Here is a 20106-nt window from a genome sequence, read left to right as displayed (position 1 = left end):
ATTTGTCATTTAAGTGATGGGGGCTGGAAAGATAGCTCAGCAGTTAAGAACACTGGTTGTTCTTGCAGAAGACCCGGGTTCAAATCCCAGCACCCACATGGCAGCTTACAACTGTCCATAACTCCAGTCCCAGGAGATCCAACAGCCTCTTCTGACCTTGGGCATTGCATGACACGGGTGCACTGACCTACATGCAGGCAACACACACATACACATAAAATAAAATTAAAATTAAAAAAAAGTGTTATGTATTTGTTTTATATGTACGTTTTCTTAAGAGAATCCATTAGTATTATAAGCAGTTTGTGGTCCTACACACATTATTGATTATCTTTTAAAATTTGGGCAAAACACTACTAATCAAAGGCCTTCCCTGGTATGGTGGCCTCATGCTTGTAATCCCAGCACTGGGGAGGCTGAGGAAGGAGGATGATCAGTTCTAGGCCAGACTGGGCTGCAAAGCAAGACCCTGCCTCAAAAAAGAGTGAGTGAAAGGGAAGAGCAGCCTTGATCAAGCCAACAAACTGCTATGGAACCCAGTCCTCTCATGAAACTGTATATGCAGTTCCTTCACAGAGATGACACCTAAGAATTTCATTCTTTTGCTTCAAGAGACTGGCTTGCATAATCAAGTCACAGACCACTCAGTTCCCACATTATATTTTAAATATAGTTACACATTCTAATGAATGACTCTTAATTTTTAAGAGGTCTACAGAACTTCAGCACAGCGGGCTTGTTGAGAGGTTAAGATTCCGTGACAATACCACTGTGCAGAGCATTACTTCCTGGGAACAGAAAAAGCTGTATCTGCTGAAGTTGGATCTTATGTTTGAAAACAGCCTCAATTCATCTAGGTCAAAGGTATAATGAATAAAAGAGGTGATTAAGCTGAAGAAACAGGGTCCAGATTAAGGGTGATTATTAAGAAACTCCATAGTGTCTTGTGAGACTCAAAATGACTTTAAAATAATCTTGAAAAGACTTCCCACAACTGTATGGATAGTTGCTAACACCAAGGAAATCTCTCAAGTGGTTGTGCCATGTAACAATCAGCATCTGAGCAACTCAGAAGTCTCACTTCTTTGGGCAGAAGATTGAACTACATGTTCTCTGACATCTGTTCCAACGCACAATCTTTACAGACTTTATATGCATCACACCCCATGCATACAAGCACAGCAATCCCTACGCACCATACCAGCTTAGGAACAGGCATCTTACAACTTGGAAATGACACATAATAGAGTACATGTCCTTACAAATGATCACATATTAATTTATTTCATCTAAAAATATATTGTTAAAAGTATAATGATTAAACAGATGCTCCAGAAGCCAGCTTCTGGATTCTTAAAGATCATTTCAGTATTAGTAGAGCGATTAATACATTATGGATTCATTAGTCTGCAAAATAACAAAGAAAGTCAATACTTATTAGACAATAAAGTAATTTTACCAAAAGATACTTCTAAGTAACTTCAAAGAAGTTGTACCTTAAGTTAAAAAGTCTTACCAGGCATGGTGATACATTCCTGTAATCCTGGCACTTGGGAGGCAGGGATAAAAGGATCAGGGGTAGTTTAAGGCCAGCCTGCCTCTTTAAAAAAAAAAAAAAAACACCAAAACAAAACAACAAAAATCTTCCATATAAATTCTATGATAGAATAATTAAAACACGGCTCAGCAAATCTTTTTGTAAAAATGATGTTTGAAGTTTCAGAAGGAAATGTTTTGTCTGTCTTTTTCCTTTCTGACTTCCGATCCCCTGAATATATATTATTACTGAATTCAAAGTGAAAGGCAGCTAGCTGTTTCACAGAAATTATGACATATTATACAGAAAATGAAAAAACTGAGATGTGAACTTTCAGAAAAATACAGCCTAGGGGCTGGAGGTGTAGCTCAGTGGTAGCACACTGCCACCAAGCCAGGCTCTGGATTCTATCCCCAGTACCACAGCAGAACAAAACAAAACATCAAAAGATTCTAAACACAATGTATAACAAGATTATCTTTGGAAAATAGATAGTTTCTCTCTTTCTACTAGAAATAGAAAATTTTGTTTATCCCCCAATTACATATTTAATTAGCATGACAAAAATCCTAAGCCAGAGTTACTGAAATGATTTCTTCATAAGTGTTTTGGCTAATTCAGTGGCCAAGATAACATATTTAGTCCCTGGGTGGACAGAATCAAGGAACAAAGCAGATAAAATTACCAAGGTTTAAGCTGAGATGACCCAGCAAAAATCTGCCCTGACTTCGTCTACAAGTCTCCTTTCTTTCCAAAAGGAAACAAAATGCAAAACTGTTAGGTGAACTTTCAACAGTCCAGCTTCAGTGGAGCAAGGAATGGAGTGAGCCATCTGGAGAGGCTAGAGTGGTCCAACCAACATGACATACATGTGTTCACTAACAGCTGGAAACAGCTGATTCCAAATCAAGATGAATAACTGATCTTCAGTGATGCAGAAAGAAGCAAAGTCTAGGCTTCTAAAATACGTAACGACAAGTCCAGGAACGTGGTCGGACATAATCCAGAAATGTAGGCTATAATGGAAAAAAACAATGGGAGAATAGTTAAGCCTAAAATCTAAATAGTGGTAGAGTTAAGATACTAAAACCTGTATTCAAATGACTATAATGCAAGGTCTTCAATTAGTGAACTATTTCAAGGAGGAGCAGATGAAGTACTGTGAAAGTTCAAAACAGGAAAGACAAGAGGCAAGAATTGGAAAAACTTTCACGGAAGATATAGCATCCAAACTGGATTTTGGTAGAACAAAATCTGACATGGAACCTAAGTATCAAGAGCAGCAAGATCACGGACAGAGTGCAGAGCCAAGAGCCACTACATCAGATGCATGGAAGGAACCAACAGAAAGTAAGGAGGGAGAATGGAGGCTGTGTGACAAAAGGCATACAGAGACAGAAAAGTGAAGAGGCTCTGACTAGGGATAACCATCAGTTACAGGTACCTAGAAGAAAGAAATACCCAGGCAGATACACCAAGAGGGAATCCTCCACCTTACCATCCCCCATATAAATTTTGGAATTATCCATCTATAGGTTAACGAAACAAAACAACCCCCTGCCCCTGCCATGAACCCTCTAAGAATAAACAAAACCTAAACATAATTATAAAAAAAAAAAAAAAAGGGAAATGCAATCCTGGGCTTATCAGTTTCGCTTGCCATTTTTATAAGAGGTATTACTTTGGGGGAGGTGAAGAAGTGAAAAATATCTGTGTTCAGTGGAAGGAACATGCATGCCATTGGGAAAAGCCTAGAGAATGCCTACATTTTCAGGAGCCAGGAAGAAAACCACAGGGAAGTAAAGAAAGAAGGAAACAAAGACCTGAGGAAGTTCAATAAAGAACAAAGAAATGAGAAATTTCCAGGGTAGCAGTCAGACTGGAGAAGGAGCAAATGCATTTATTTCCTACTTCCCTTAATAAACTCATCATATTTTCCACTCTCTTCTTAACCCCACCCCCTTGCACCAGGGGATAGCACCCACGCAGGCCTGGTGACTCACATTCTTCAGCGGACAGTGCTGACGGGCATACCATTCTTGAGAATAAAAGCACAGAATGACTCCCTGGCCCAAGAAGAGGGACGCCCACACCATAATATTCCAAATTGGCCTCTTCCGACTATCGTTGACAATGAAGTTAAAAGCCACTGGTGTTAGAAAGAGAACAAAATTAAATAGTTATCAAACCATAATATGCCAGAGGATGACAGGGCTCAGCTATATGCTGTTGTTATTTAATCATCACGTCGAGGGGCTGCAGAGAGGGCCCAGTGGTTAACATCACTAGTTGCTCTTGTAGAGGAGCCAGTTTGGGTTCCCAGCACCCACATGCCAACTAACAACCATCCATAACTCCGGTTCTGGAGGATCTGATGCCCTCTTCTGGCCTCCGCGAGCATTGCAAGCATGGGTTCACTTACATGCATGCCAGCACAACTTCATACACATAGAAATTAAAATAAATAAACAAATTTGGGGCCTAGAGAGATGGCTCAGCAGTTAAGAGCACTGGTCGCTCCTGCAGAGGACCTGGGTTCAGTTCCCAGCACTCACAGAGAAGCTAACAGCTGTCCTTAACATCTGTTCCAGGGATCCATCACCCTCTTCTGGCCTTCATGGGTTTGCATGTACAAGGTTCACATACATGCATACACACAAAATATTCATATACATAAAACAATTAATTTTTAAAAACTTAATCATCACAATAAGCACCAGCCACTTGAATGGATATTTAATTCTGGTCAGTTGTTCTATACATAAAAATGAAGCTTAAGTATTGAAATTTATCTAACACTAATTAAGAGGAAATCAACAGTATTCAGAACAAATGAAAATACATCTCACAGAATTATTAATCTATTCCTCTGCACATTCAAAAACAGGCCAGCTGTCAGGAGTGCATGCCAACAGCTTTCATGAATGGTCCTCAAGAGGCCACCTGACTCATGTCCTCCCCTCAGTGCCTAAACACCTTTAGACACAACTGCATATAATTGTTCAGAGTCAACATTCTGACCACCTGATCAACAAACTGCACCTTGAGATGGTCTTGCTTTTTCTATGTTGACTTCAGTTTCCTCTCTGCTTTTCTCCCGTAGCCCACAGCAGCTCAAGACACTTACTTCCAAAGAACATGAAGAGCACGAAGAGCACTGGATAGAAATAGCTCAAGCAGACGGCCAGGGCATATTCATGTACCACAGCTGACAGAGCAAAGACAGCTAACATGGCAGCAGATTTGAACCTCTTCGAGAAAAACTAAGGCACAAAGAGAATTATCAAAGAATATATTTTTTAAAGAATTTAGTATGAACTATATTAGACATAGTTATCACATACATCTGTTTGTATTTGATTTTCCAAGCCTAATCCCAATAAAATAATGACCGAAAAAACAGGCTCAATTGCTCTAGTTTAGATATGAAGTATTCCCATAAAGGCTCAGGCATTGGGGGTTTGGTTTCCAGCTGGTGGCACAATTTGGGGGGAGTTCTAGAAATTTTACAAGGTGGAACTGGCTCGGAGAAGTAGGTCACTGAGGGCAGCACTTAGAGGTACCTTTTCTCTCTCCTCTCTCTCTCTCTCTCTCTCTCTCTCTCTCTCTCTCTCTCCCCCTCCCTCCCTCCCCTCCTTCCCCCCTCCTTCCCCCTCTCCCCTGTTACCAGTGAAATGAACAGCCCTTAAGTCAAATGTTCTGCCTCACAATGGGCTCTAAAACATGGAGCCAAACAACCAAGGATCGAATCCCCTAAAACCAAGAGCCCAAACCAATCCTTCCTCTTTTATGCTATGTCAGTTATTTTGTTACATGGTACAAAAGTAACTACCATGGAAACTCATAAACCCCTTTTTTTTTTTTTTGGTTTTTCTGAGACAGGGTCTCCTTGTAGCCACAGCTCACCTAGAACTTACTGTGATGACCAGGCTGGTCTCAATCTCACAGTGATCTGCCTGCCTCTGCCTCTGCCTCTGCCTCTGCCTCTGCCTCTGCCTCTGTCTCTGCTGGAATTAAATGCATGCACCACCATTCCTGATAAACATCTATTTATTAAAAGGCATTATTCCAAAGATTTATGTTCAAAGATAAGGGCATACTTTCAAAGCTATCAGTTTTATTTTGTTGCTTAACACGGGGTCTTATATATTCCTCATGATGGACTTAAACAATGGTCCTCCCATGTACCCTGGATTCTAGACATGCATCACAGTGCCCAGCTCAACAATATTTTTAATGACATTAGTTGAACTTATTTTTAAATAATATTACAGTTGAAAAGCTTTCATGTATAAAAAACGCATCAAATTTCTGTTTATTGTGTTTTCTTTTTTAAAAAACATTTTATTATTTTTTTAGGTATGAATGTATTGCCTGCAGTGTGTAAATGTACCTGTGTTGTACAATGCCCATGGAGGTAAGAAGGCATTAGATTCCCCTGAAACTGGAGTTATAGGCAGTCGTTAGTTACCATGTGGATGCTGGGAAATGAACCCAGGTCCTCTGCAAGAGCAGCCAGTGCTCTTAATAACTGAGCCATCTCTCTAACCCTTGTTTTTTCTTTTAATGTGCATGTATATGTGTGTGAGTACAGTGCATGGGAATGTGGTGTGTGTGCATGTATCTCCCAGAAGAGGACATTATGTGTCCTATTATTCCCACCTTGTTCCCTTGAGAGTCTGTCACTGAAACCTGAAGCTAGGTTGGTGGCCAGCAAGACCCAGAGATTCTCCTGTTTCTGCCTGTGGGAGTTACAGGCACATGTAATGATCCCTGGCTTTTTAAATTGGTTCTGGGGATTTGAACTTGGGTGCTTCATGCTTGCACAGCAAGTGCTCTAAACCACCGAGCCATCTCCCCAGTCTTATTTAATGTTTTCTGAGGCATGGTTCATGTACCAGGCTAGTCTTGAATTCTCCACCTTCCAAGTGCCTACAGGACCATACCTGACTCAAATGTAAACCATCAAGGGGACACTGTTCAGTAAATAGGATAGGCATTCTCTCTAAAACTAAGATTTAGAAAGAAGGGACTTGCCTCATCCCCCTGTGGAACCTCACTTATAAATGGGAGAACTCTCACTCAAATACACTGCTATTTCCTCCACAAGATGCTTAGCCAAATAATAGCCTTACTTAACGATGAAAATTGCTTATGAGACACTAGTGTTAACCTGTAAGACACAGATTATACTTAATTACTTCAAATACATTCTGCTCCAAAGCATGCCTTGCATAAAAGGGTCACTAGCTAGAGAGCTGTAAATCCAAAGACAAATATTTCTCAACTTTTAACAATGAAACAAAACCAAATGAAAGAAAAAGCCAGGGGGAGATTATTTTTGGACAATGAGATTCTGAATGGCCCATTGGCGATGGATCACTTCAACTCAGTCACACGTCTCCAAGAATTCTGACTTTGCAGTCAGAACAAAATCCAGAGCAAAACATGGTATTATCCTAATGCTGTACACACTGGTTTCCACACAGTACTGCTCAAAGAATAAAGCTACTTTGATGTAAACATCACATTAAAAAAAGCAGACAAGGAACTATCCCTCTTTTTTTTTTTTTTTTTTTTTTTTTTTTTTTTTTTGTCTTTTTGACACAGGGTCTCCTTGTAGCCCCAGCTGTTCTGGAACTCACTATGTAGACCAGGCTGGCCTCGAACTCACAAAGATCCTCCTGCCTCTGCCTCCCAAGTGCTGGGATTTAAGGCATGTGCCACCACGCCCAGCTCCCTCTTTCTTTTCCCAAGCAATTAAGCACAATTCTTCTAAGCTTGTGCAATATTAACACTTCTGGAAAAGAATCCTATTCCTTAAATCCCTGCTCCTTACCCAGAGGAGGTCCTTATAAGCATAGTAATATAGCCAGTCATGGACCACCACATTCCAAGTCCTGTAGTAGTTGGAGTATGAAGTAGAGTTCCACCAGTCCTGAGGGAAAGACAAAGACATAAAAATCACATGCATGAAAAAAAAAAAAAAACCTGAATATTCCCAAAGAACATCCATGTAAGATGTTAAGCCCAGAGAATACCATGATTAAAAAAAAAAAACAAAAAAAACAAAACTGTTGGTTCATACCCTGATGTCAGAAATCTTAAATCATTTTGGTTATTTTGTGTTCAATATGTTAATCTGGAGCTATGATATAGTTGTCTCATTATCAAACAAGTTATAATGAAAGATACAGAACACAAAGAATCATTTTAAATCTAAAGTTTTTGTAACAGCAATCAGTGAACTTCCTCCTTACCTTGTTAAACATAATGGGAGAACCAAGTACTAACAGTGAGCAGATAGTTGGACTATAAGAGCAACATTTAAATAAAAGGAGTGAGATGGTGGCTACCTCCAAGTCCCAGGGTCCTTTTTGAAAATTCCTCGCTCCCAATTTTAAGATTGGACGAATACAGCCAGAGATCTAAAATATGCAACCTACACTTCCTATCTTTGAGAAAGGAGTGGTACACTTAGAATGTTGCCCAAACAAAAAATGTGAGGGCTTCAGTAGTTTACAGAAGCCCCAGGAAGTCTAGCTCTAGAAGTGTGAAGAACCCATTTTTAAAAATTTTTTATTTTATATGTATGCGTATATTGCCTGCATGTAGGTAAGCGCACCCATGTCACACAATGCCCACAGAGGTCAGAAGAGGCTGTTGGATACCCTGGGACTGGAGTTACAGAGAGTTGTTAGCTGCCATGTGGGTGCTGGGATTTGAACCCGGGTCTTCTGCAAGAACAACCAGTGTTCTTAACTGCTGTGCCATCTCTCCAGCCCCAAGAACCCATTTTAAGGAGATATAATACTTTTTAAAAAAAAATTTTTATTTTTATTATTATTTTTATTTTATGTGTATGAGTGTATTGCCTGCATGTATGTGAGTGCACCCGTGTCATGCAATGCTGCAGAGGTCAGAAGAGGGCTTCGGATTCCCCTGGAACTGGAGTTAAGGACGGTTTGCAGCCACCATGTGGGTGCCGGGTCCTCTGCAAGAGCAGTCAGTGCTTTTAACCACTGATCCATCTCTCCAGTCCCATATAATGGTTTTTAAAACAATAGAAGGAAATGTTATTGTCCTCATAACTGCTCAACAGTCTTACATGGACCAATCTGCTAAGGTTGCTTTGTAGAAGAGCCAATTTCAAATGAACAGTGGTAGAGTTCTCATAATACCCTCTGGACAAGTATTCTCCTGCCATAGTCACCAATATCTTCACAGGACCCAATAGGAACCATATGCTACATTTCTTTGTGGAGGTGAGAAGAGGGAAGACTGAGACAGAGTCCTACTCTACCATTGCCCAAGGTATCCTGGAACTCACTATGTAGCCCAGGATGGCCTTAAACTCACAGCAATACTCCTGCCTCTGTCTTGAGAGTGCTGAAATGTCAAGGCCCTTATGCTACATTAGAGGAGCAGAAATCAGAGGTAGAAAAGACGATGTAAATTATATCTGCATTATTTCAGACTCAATATTGGCAAAACTAACAAGGAGCAAATAAAATAGGATGTGAGGGCCAAAAAGATGGTTTGGCAGATAAAGGCGCTTGTCACCAAACTTGGCTATCACCCGAGTAGGAGTTCCAGGGCTCAAATGGTACAGAGAATCAAAAACTACAAATTATTCCCTGACCTCCACACAAACACTGTGGCACGAGTGTCCGTCCCTCCCATTAATAAGTTACACACACACACACACACACACACACACACACACACACACATACACGATGTGAAAAGAAAAACCAAGTATATACATCACCTTATAAAACATCCTGTCACCAAAGCGCAACATCTCAGCAAAGGCATTGAGCCAGCAGTGCAAAAAGGCAAAGAAAGAAAGGAACAGCATCAGCACTCCTAAAAGTAAGATTAACAACAATGAAGAGTTTTTCCAAACAGCTCACATATCAAGTCATTAATACACCATCATTTATTTGGCTGTAATAATACTGTAAAAGTCAAATTTGCTATTCCACCTGACTAGAAATGATAGTATACTTTTAAAGCAATAACTTCCTTCCCAGTAGTTTTAAAGGGAACAGATGGCCCCAGCCTGTTTTAAAGAAATGCCTTGATATACAGCCTACCTTTGTACCTAAGACCTTTCAAAACATGGTCCCTACAACATCTCTCTAAACCAACTGTTAAAAATGTAGAGATTTTGTCCCCTCTCTCTCTGGGATAAACAACTCTGGAAACATGTCTGGTTGGCACAACTGTAAAGATGGACATCAAGCCACTGGTATCTAGGTACTAAAGGCCAGAATTCTGCTAAATACCTTACAATGCACAAGAGAGCCCCCCAAACTAAGAATTATCCAGCCAAAAGTATTAACAGCTACATGGTTAACATATCTGATTTTTAATTTATCTCCAAAAGCTCGACTCCTAGTGTTGCAAATTCTGCCATTCCAAAGTGCTCCAGGTCTTTATATCCATCGTTCTGCCTCAAAATCTTTTCTCCAGACAAATGCCAACATATTTTTCAAGGCCCAATGCTAAATGTCATCTCTAATATGAAATAAAGCCTATAAACGATTCTATTTATACAGTACTTATTACACAGTATTCTAAAAAATCCATTTACATGTTCACCTATTTTATTCATTTGCTCCAAAGAAGATTTATACAGCACCTGCTATGAGCCAGACAACATGGGATGGGCTGAGAGTAGGTTTTGCAGCCAAGTGAGGAAGATACCAAAGAGAAGGCATCCCTGTTACGGGGATGACTGCGAGAAAGGGAAGGAAGACGTGGTGACAACGGAACATTGCCAAGTCTTATTAAGTACAGATGAAAAGAGTGAGCCAAGGAGACTGTAAGGTGGGAACACCTTGGGGCAAAGACTGTTTGTTTCTTTTACTGTTGAGTCCTTAGCACCCAACACACAGTAGGTACTCATGTATCACTAGAAAAAAAGTACAAGGCATGAATGAAGCAAAGAGACAACATATGGCTGGAAAACAGAAAGGCAAGCAGCAAACTGCAACTTCAAATGTGGACAGCAGCACCACATACTATGGAGGTCATACTGGAAAGGGCTAGACCGTCCACTGGGTTTAGCATCAGGAGGTCACTAGCAATTTTAAAATATTTTTTAAATTATTTTTATGCATGTATTGCCTGCATGTAGGTAAGTGCACCCATGTTGCACAATGCCCACAGAGGACAGAAGAGGCTGTTGGATCCCCTAGAACTGGAGTTACAGACAGTTGTTAGCTGCCATGTGGATGCTGGGATTCAAACCTGGGTCTTCTGCAAGAACAGTCAGTGTTCTTAACTGCTGAGCCATCTCTCCAGCCCCAATCACTAGCAGTTTTAACAAAGGGTATTTCAATGGCCTGATGAAATCAAGAGATTGCAGAGAACCGAATAGGAAAAAGGGAAACAGCATATATATGGACTGTCCATTGTCAGTGAAGCAAAACTTCAGTGAAAGGGGAAACTAGAAGACACTTCACTTCTAAGATGGGTGGGGAAGTGGTTAAGATGGGTAGATCGTCAATCAGTTTATAGGAAAAGCAGGGAAACCAAAGGTGTTCATGGACAGCAGCTTTCTTTCCTCCTGAACATATAAGTGACCAAATTAATGAGTACCCATGTTACCTGGCAAGATGGAGTTAAAAACACACAGGACCAGAACACGAGCACTAAAGGGCTCCTGTTTGATATTCCGAAACAACGGGGCACAGAGCCTTTCAAAGATGTAGTATACATAAAACAGGCAACCAAAGACCTGGAACAAAGGAAAGAAAATAATGATGGCTTGGGAAGGAAATGCAGAGGGCAGTGTTCTTCCCAAAGAAAAGCATGATGACCATTAAACTAAGTTACATACATATTCCATTTAACCTTAGTATGTAAGGTTGCTACAATCCTTCAGACAGAGTACTTGAGCCTAATTTCTTCCATAGCTTTTCCTAATCCTTTACTAAATGATTTTTTGTTTTGACACTATGTCTTGCTACATTGCCCAGGCTGGCCTCAAACTCACAATCATCCTGGCTCAGCCTCCTGAGTGCTGGGTTTATAAACATGCCTCACCATACCTGGACCAAATGACATTTTTACATCATCATTTAAGAACCTGTTTTTCCTGCTACATGAAGCCTAGAACAAAAGAACTCATTTTGTGACTGGATATTTGATTTAAACACAATTTAAACTAGGAATTTCTGGGATTTATGATTCTGAGAACGAGGGAGGATTGGGGAACTTTGAACCACACCCACACATAAACAATCTCTACCCAGAACTATCAAAGAAGGAGATATCAACCTAGATGCTTACTATAACAACCACACAGAACTGGTTAATGAACATAATATTCTCTAGTATTTGATATAGACAAAGGAAACAAAGTATTTGGCCTCTTGTTGACATAAATTTACCAGCATTTTAAATAGAATAAATTATAACAAATATAATTAACCAATCAAGAACACCTTGGGCAGTTTTTAAAGTTACCTGTAAAAACTGCATAGCAACATAACCCCATCTTACAGTGGGAGTCCTAAAAAGGGAAAAAAATTTTTCTAAAATAAACAACTGAACTTAAGTAAATAACCTAACAATTCATGTTTTTCTACATAGAATGTCCTTTACAGGCTGGAGGTACAGTGGGAGAGTGTGTGCTTAGCATGCCACAACACCTTGAATTTGATCTCTAGCACATACACACCCCTAATTTTTTAAATTAATTAATTAATTTTAATTTTTTATGTGTATGAGTGTTTTCCTGCATGTTGGAATGTCCTACATGTTTCTCCTGCATGTTATGCAATGTCCACAGAGATAAGAGGGCGATGGATTCCCTGGAACTAGAGTTGTGAAGAGTTGTTAGCCACCATATGGGTGCTAGGAACCAAACCCGGGTCTTCTTCAAGAACAGCCAGTGCCCTTAACCACTGAACCACCTCTCTAGTGCCAATTTTTCAAACAGCATCACAACTATACAAAATTATCTAATTCTATCAAGAATTAGAATTGGGCTGCTAGAATGACCACCTGAGTTTTCTCGTGCCACAGAGAAAATGAGAGCCCATTCCATGTTCTCTGCAGTGCTAGATGACCTGGCCTGCCTAGATGTGCCTTCACTTGCAGCACCTGTGATGCCCACATTTCCACCCTACAGCATAGTTACCTGGGATAGCTGTCACGGTAGATAAGGGTGGGAGCAAACAAGAAATACAAGTACTGGTTGACTGTGGGTATTGGAACTGTGCCTAAGAAAAGAAAAACTGCATTAGATTACAAGATCCTGACTACTCCCAGCAAACCAGGAGAGCCAAAAACTGGAAGTATGAAACAAGGAAGGAGACATGATCTCTTAGCTCATGATGTTTCTTCCTCATCTACTCAAATAACTTGTTATTCTTGCATTAACCAAGTATTGCCCATCTCTTTAAGCTATTACTGTGACTAAAATAAAAATTCTAGAGTGGGAAGCAACTATTTGCAGAGTAAACAGAAGTTGAAGGAAGCCACTAACACCCCACGAATGCTAAGTTACAGACACCTCTAAAATGATACATTTTTTAAGTTGTAGGCAGATAAAAGGATAAAACAAGAAGTCAGGAAATGAGTCTTCCAAATCAATATGGATCTAATGGACTTAAAATTTAACTGAGCTGCTACCGAATGCAATGTATCATTCCAGTAAACACCAAAGGATGATTAAATAAGCCATCAGCGATCCTTTAGGGTAAGTTACATACTTGATTTCTCCTTGGCTGCATTCAGTACCCGCGGAACATTCTCTCTGACAAAAGAATGAGCCTTCATTATCAACCGAATCTGCCAAAGGAGAGAGGAGGGAAATTCATTTTCTATCACTGTCTTATCACCTATAAGCAACTCCAAAACAGCACTAGATAATATTCACAGAAAAGAATTCAATTTTGCATATATTAATCCAAATTAACCTTCATGGGTAATGCAAATAAACTGAAAAAAAAAAGAATTTTTAAAGAAGGGCATATAACAATTACTCAAATTGTTTTGTACCTAATAGCACTATTATAGGCTTATAAAAAATTAAGAAATCAGCAGGGCATGGTGGCACATGCCTGTAGTCCCAGCACTTGGGAGGCAGAGGCAGGCAGATCTCTGTGAGTTCAAGGCCAGCCTGGTCTACATAGTGAGTTCCAGGACAGCTGGGGCTACAGGGAGACCCTGCTTCAAAACTGCTGAGAGATAGCTCAGCAGTTAAGAGCACTAGTTTTTCCTGCAGAGGATCCAGGTTTGAATTACAGCACCCACATGGTAGCTAACAACCATCCATAACTTCAGTTCCAGGGGATCCAATGCCTTCTTCTGGCCTGGGTAAGCACTGCATGACATGATATACTCACAAACATGCAGGAAATACACTCATACAGATAAAGTAAAAGATAATAAATAAAATATTTTAAAAAAAGAAATCTGGGGTTAGGTCAATGGTTAAGAGCACTGGTTGCTTGTACAGAAGACCCAGGTTCGAATTCTAGCACCCACATGGTGGCTAACAACCATCTGTAACTTCAGTTCCAAGGGATTTGATGCCCTCTTCTGTCCTCCGTACAGAAAGCATGACATGGGTGCACTTATATATATATGCAGGCAAAAAAAAATGGTGTGCTTACATACATGTAAGCAATACACTCATACACATAAAAATAAAAATATTAAAAATTAAAATTAAGAAATTAAATCTGTTCAAAGAAAGTTTCTTGAAATGGTCCTTTCCACTGGTCAAAGAGAACATTGCAGGCAGACAATGTTAAGTCTGAAAATTCTGACAGGTATAGTATAAACAAATTAAAATACATTTCTTATTTCAGCTGCAATAGTTGCACAACAATATAGTGAGTTCAATAATTGAAAAGCGAACTTTCAATTACAAAAATATACTCTAGATGACTTTTACAAAAAAGTATTTAGAATTTTTCCCCAGAATAATTCAATATTAAATTATCAGACCCAGATAAACAAAGTAGAATCAGTTTTAAAAGATGAGGTGATGCAGTTAAACATTTTGATCCTAAAAAGCCAGGCATGGTGGCACATGCCTGGAATCCAGGGCTTCGGAGGTGGAAGCAGGAGGATCAAGGAGTCCATGAAAGCAACAAAAACTCTTCAGTTCTACAGATAATGGTATAATGAGTCACATATGAAAATTTATTCAAGCATTAACACCAGTTAATAGTATCAGTGTTCGATGATTACTGTTAATTCAACCAAGCAGAACACTGTTTCCAGTAACAATCAAACCTTACCTGCTCAAGGATAATGATGAACCGGGAAGCAGGTGGCAGAGTATATGCCAGTACGACATACGTTGGGACAAAACCTAGAATTCCAAGCTGAAAAACTACGAAAAATAAGCCATGCACAAGAGAATAGATCAGCGGATGGGAACTCTTGCTGTAGCCATTGGCCCAACGCTGGAACAGGAAATAGGGGATTGAAAGTGTAGACAGGAACATGGCCCACCATGTCCAAATTACAGTAGGAAGTTTGCCAAAAGCATAAGCCAGGAGATTGAATTCAAGCACCAGCCTGGGGACAAAGCACAAAGGACAGAGATGTGAACCTGTCGTATGTACTGAGCTTTCAGCACTCAAAATTTTTACACTTTTAAACACACATACAATTTTCAACTTCAGAAATACTGTAATATTAACACATCAATGTCATGGATGTAATACTATAAACCTGTTTCTAACCCTCTGCTTCACAATATACCTCAACAAGCTCACTAAACGCCCAGTGCCTCTGGACCCAAGATACCTAAGACAGTAAGGCTGTGAACTTCTGAAATATTCAACAGCAATATATGTATAAAAGAAAAATTTCAGACAGAAATAGACATAGTTCAAAAGTCTATATACTAAATTTCAATCAGTATTACTATTAATAACATATCATAGTTTTTCAAGAAAGCATACAATTCAACTTATGAATTTCACATTGTCATTTTAAATCATAATTGCTTTTTTTTTTTTTTGGAAAGGGAGGGGGAGTCTCATGTAACCCAAGCCTACTCTTGATCCTGCTGTCTCTAACTCCCAAGTGGTAGGATTACAGGACTGCACTACCATGCCAGGCTTTACAAAATCATTTTTTAAAAAGATTTATTATTATTTTTTTTGTCTTTTTGAGACGGGTCTCCCCATGGCCCCAGCTGGCCTGGAACTTGTTACGTAGACCAGACTGGCCTTGAACTCAGAGACCCGCCTGCCTCTGCCTCCTGAGTGCTAGGACTAAAGGCATGTGCCACTATGCCTGGCAAGATTTATTAATTTTTAAAAAATATTTGTTATTTTTATTTTTTATTTATTTATTTTTTGTCTTTTTGAGACAGGGTCTCCTTGTAGCCCCAGCTGTCCTGGAACTCACTATGTAGACCAGGCTGGCCTCAAGCTCACAAAGATCCACCTGCCTGCCTCCCAAGTGCTGGGATTAAAGGCATGCGCCACCACGCCCAACTTATTATTTTTATTTTGTGTATGAATGTATTGCCTGCATGTATGTAAGTGAACCTGAGTCATGCAATGCCCATGGGGGTCAGAGGAGGGTGTTGGATTCCCCTGGAACTGGAATTACAGATGGTTGTCAGTCACCATGTGGGTGCTGGGAATCAAACCAGGTCCTCTGCAACAGCAGTCAGTGCTCTTAACCTCTGAGCTATGACTCCAGCCCCCAAAAGATTCATTAATTTTTAATTACATTTTGTGAGAATAATTTAACCAAAAAGTTAATCTTATGTTTTGAGATCATATAATACTACCTCTGCTTACTTAAACCGTAAAACAAGCTTACTAGGCCTTGAGGTCCTCAAACATCCCAGGGTTGGAGAGATGGCTCTGTTGTTAAGAGCATGGACTGCTTTTGCAGAACTAAGTTTGGTTCCCAGCACCTATGCCAGGTGACCACACAACTGCCTGTAACTCCAGCTCTATGGGGATCCTATGCTTCTGGTCTCCTTGGGCACCTGCACCCATACCACACATACACATAGTCAAAAAAAATTAAAAATAAATCTTAAAAAAATCACATTTTGGGGCTGGAGAGATGGCTCAGCAGATAAGAACACTGTTCTTGCAGAAGACCTGGGTTTGAATCCCAGCACCCATATGGCAGCTAACAACTGTCCCTAACTCCAGTTCCAGGGGTCCAACAGTCTCTTCTGTCCTCTGCAGGCATTGCACGACACGGGTGCACTTACCTACATGCAGGCAATACACAGGCACACACATAAAATTAAAAAAAAAAAAAAAATCACATTTTAACCTGGGCATGGTAGCACACACCTTTGGTCCCAGCACTTGGGAGGCAGAGGCAGAGGCAGGTAGACCTCTGTGAGTTCGAGGTCAGCCTGGTCTACATAGCAAGTTCCAGGCCAGCTGAGGCTATAGGGAGACCCTGTCTCAAAAAAAAAAAAAAAAAAAAAAAAAATCGCATCTTTACCTAAGTTCTCGTCAGCTATTTATTTTAATATCTTAAATGTATATCATAGATAAATTAATAAGCCATACATACAAATTCTCCTACTTGAGAAAGTTAACTAAAAACTACTGGTTATGGTTTATAGAAATAGACTGCTTTAGGACTATTTTTAGATTTTGGAGGAAACCCCACTGAGTTCTACAGTGACCATACTAGCTTACATTCCTATCAGTCATACATAAGGACTCTCTTTTTGTCTCTGTCCTAGCCAGTTTTTGTTTTACTTATTTTCTTGATTACTACTATTCTGATTGCAGTATTGCAGTGAGATGGAATCCCAATGTACTTATATCTGCATTTCTCTGATGGCTGGTGATGCTGAACTTTTTTTTCACAGTCATTGGCCATTTATCTTGAGAACTATGTGCTTATTAAATTAGCCCAGTTGTTTGATCTTTTGGTGTTTACTTTTTTAAGTTCTTTGTATATTCTAGATATTAATACTCTGTCAGATGTATACCCAGCAAAGCCTTTTCTCCCCTTCTGTAGGCTGTATAGATTACCATATGACCTCACTATACCACTCCTTGGTATTTACTTTTGATTTTTTTTTTCAGAGCTGAGGACCGAACCCAGGGCCTTGTGCTCTACCACTGAGCTAAATCCCCCACTGTTTAAAAAGACTTATTTATTTATTTTTAATTGTGTGTGTATGTGTGTACAGGTGCTTGGAAGGCCAGAGGCTTTGGAGATGGAGTTACAGGTGACTGTGAGCTACTTGTTTTTTGTGCTGGGACTTGAACTTGGTCTTCTTGAAGAACAGTACAAACTCAAGCTCTTAACCACCAAGCCATCTCTTCAGCTGCTCTCTTATACTTTTTTTTTTTTTTTTTTGGTCTTTTTGAGACAGGGTCTCCCTGTAGCCCCAGCTGGCCTGGAACTCCCTCACAGATATCCACCTGCCTTTGCCTCCCAAGTGCGAGGATTAAAGGCATACTCTACCATGCCCAGTTTCTCTTATACATTTTAGGAGAGAAAAAAAAATCATTAAATCAGCTGCTTTGGAATATTTTTTATGTGTATGTGTTTTGCCTGTATGTATGTAGGTGCACTAGTGTGTGCAATGCCTGAAGAGGCCAGAAAGGGGTATCGGATCCCTTGGAACTGGAATTATGGACAGTTCTTAGCTGTCATGTGGGTGCTGGGAATCAAGCCTTGGTCTTCTGCAAGAGCAGCCATTGCTCATAACCACTGCGCCGTCCTTCTAACCCTTCTAGCCCCTGCTTTGGATTTTTTTACTGTTTTTCTTTTTTTTTTTTTAAACTGAATTTTTGTGCATTTCATATAATGCATCTTAATCCTATTTAGGCCCCCTCCCCTATCAGCACCCTTTATAACCTCCCCCTGATAGACTCTATCATATATGTTAAGGCCTATCAAGTCAAGTTTTTGTTCCCAGATGTCCTTCCGTGTGAATTCATCCACTGGAGCCTGGCCAACCTATCTAGTGTCACTGGCTTAAAGAAGACCAACTCAAGCGGGGTGTGGTGGCACATGCCTTTAATTCCAGCACTTGGGAAGCAGACGCAGGTGGATTGCTATAAATTTGAGGCCAGCCTGGTCTACAAGACCAACTGTCCCTCACCCAGCAGGAATCAGCTGCCAATAATTCCTCAGGTAAGGCTGGGGGCTTCTGACCCATTTCCCCTCTTCTATGCTGGGTTTTTGCCTGGTTTGAGTTTATATGGGTCTTATGCATGCTGTCACCACTGTTATAAGTTCATATGAGCAAGTTCCACACCACCTGGAAACTTGTTTCCTTATGGTCATCTACCACACCTGGCTCTTACAGTGTTTCCCATCCTTCTTCTGCAATGGTCCTTGAGCCCTGAGTGGCAGAGGTTTAATATAGGAGTCCTACCCAGGAACACACACTCTGCAGTCTCTTATTCACTACATTTTGGCCTTTTGTGGCTTTCTGTGTTAATCACCATCTGTTGCATGATGGCTCCGGCATTTTTTCAAAATGATTTAATTTATTATTTTTATTTTATGTATATGAGTGTATTGCTTGCATGTGTACCCGTTTCATGCAATATCTGTGGAGGCCAGAAGAGTATCCCCTGGAGTTGGAGTTATAGACAGTTGTTAGTCAACATGTGGGTGCTGGGAATCGAACCCAGGTCCTCTGCAAGAGCAGCTAGTGCTCTTAGTTGCTGAGCCACCACTCTAGCTCTGCTTTGGAATTTTTAAGCAAACGGAAACTGTCAACTTTTCAGACATCAATAACCCACTTGTCTTACCTGCCTTCATCAATGTAATCTACTACAAGTGTGCTGAGGATGAAGAGGATGAGGAGGGCAATGAACATGTGATAAATTGTTCTGATGTGGTCCACTTCAAACAGCTCACTGTAAATGTGATTCAAACAAATCAAATTAATACTCTATATTGAATTTTAAAACAGTACACAGCAAAGACACTTCTTTAAAGCAGTTTACAAGATGCTTTATTCACCCTTCAAAAACATCTTTTAAAAGGTAAATGTACAATATTAAAGCTGAATGCCAAGGTAAATAATGGCTTCTTAACCATCCTTTCCAAAAAAGAATACTTACTCCTAGAAAACAGGACAGATACCAAACACTTAAACTGTCTAAATTTAGAAACTCCACCAGAAATGACGGTTTATTGTGTAAACAAAGGCCATAGAAATGATTCCTAACCCTTCCAGAAGGCCTGGTTTAACTAACTGACATAAGTCTGAGATCCTGTGTTGATGATAGCAACCAACTACCATCCACCAAGTTAGAAACCTTCACCATTCACAAATGCTTTCTACTTTCTGCTCACTGGTTGGTTTTCAGACTAGGTTGCCTTCCTTTTAACACAGGAATGACCTTCCAGATGACTTGCCTTAATAAGCATCTATTGCATCAAACTAAAGTAAGTGTTTTAGCCTTGTTTTTAGAAAGTAGTGCACAAACTTTCTAAATGACTTTTTGAAGGATCTAAAATAAGTCTCTAGGCTGGCACTGTGGCACATGACTTTAATTCCAGCACTCCAGAGATAGAGGCAGGAGGATAGAGTTCCAGGCCAGTTGAGGATCTATAGGGAGACCCTGACA

The 20106-nt window shown here is 40.0% G+C and overlaps 1 protein-coding gene across 2 annotated transcripts in view; it reads right to left on the bottom strand.

Moving 5' to 3' along the window:
* Positions 1-1635: 1635 nt before the first annotated feature.
* Positions 1636-20106, bottom strand: part of Soat1 (sterol O-acyltransferase 1) — a 78100-nt gene continuing 59629 nt past the window's right edge. For both annotated transcript variants that reach the window (XM_008826137.3, XM_029560172.1), the window contains 11 exons: positions 19282-19389; positions 14806-15088; positions 13267-13345; positions 12693-12774; positions 12017-12062; positions 11156-11285; positions 9309-9406; positions 7377-7475; positions 4665-4800; positions 3541-3686; positions 1636-2553 (listed from right to left, as the gene is read on the bottom strand). In XM_008826137.3, the coding sequence (XP_008824359.2) occupies positions 2497-2553; positions 3541-3686; positions 4665-4800; positions 7377-7475; positions 9309-9406; positions 11156-11285; positions 12017-12062; positions 12693-12774; positions 13267-13345; positions 14806-15088; positions 19282-19389 (1264 nt within the window). In that variant the 3' untranslated portion in view covers positions 1636-2496. The remainder of the gene's footprint in view (positions 2554-3540; positions 3687-4664; positions 4801-7376; positions 7476-9308; positions 9407-11155; positions 11286-12016; positions 12063-12692; positions 12775-13266; positions 13346-14805; positions 15089-19281; positions 19390-20106) is intronic.

The sequence above is a fragment of the Nannospalax galili genome, unplaced genomic scaffold (genome assembly GCF_000622305.1).
Source record: "Nannospalax galili isolate Female #2095 unplaced genomic scaffold, S.galili_v1.0 scaffold429, whole genome shotgun sequence".
In the NCBI taxonomy this organism is placed as follows: Eukaryota; Metazoa; Chordata; class Mammalia; order Rodentia; family Spalacidae; genus Nannospalax; species Nannospalax galili.
The sequence above is the reverse complement of the archived record's forward strand: the minus strand, read 5'-3'. Positions and strand labels throughout refer to the sequence as shown.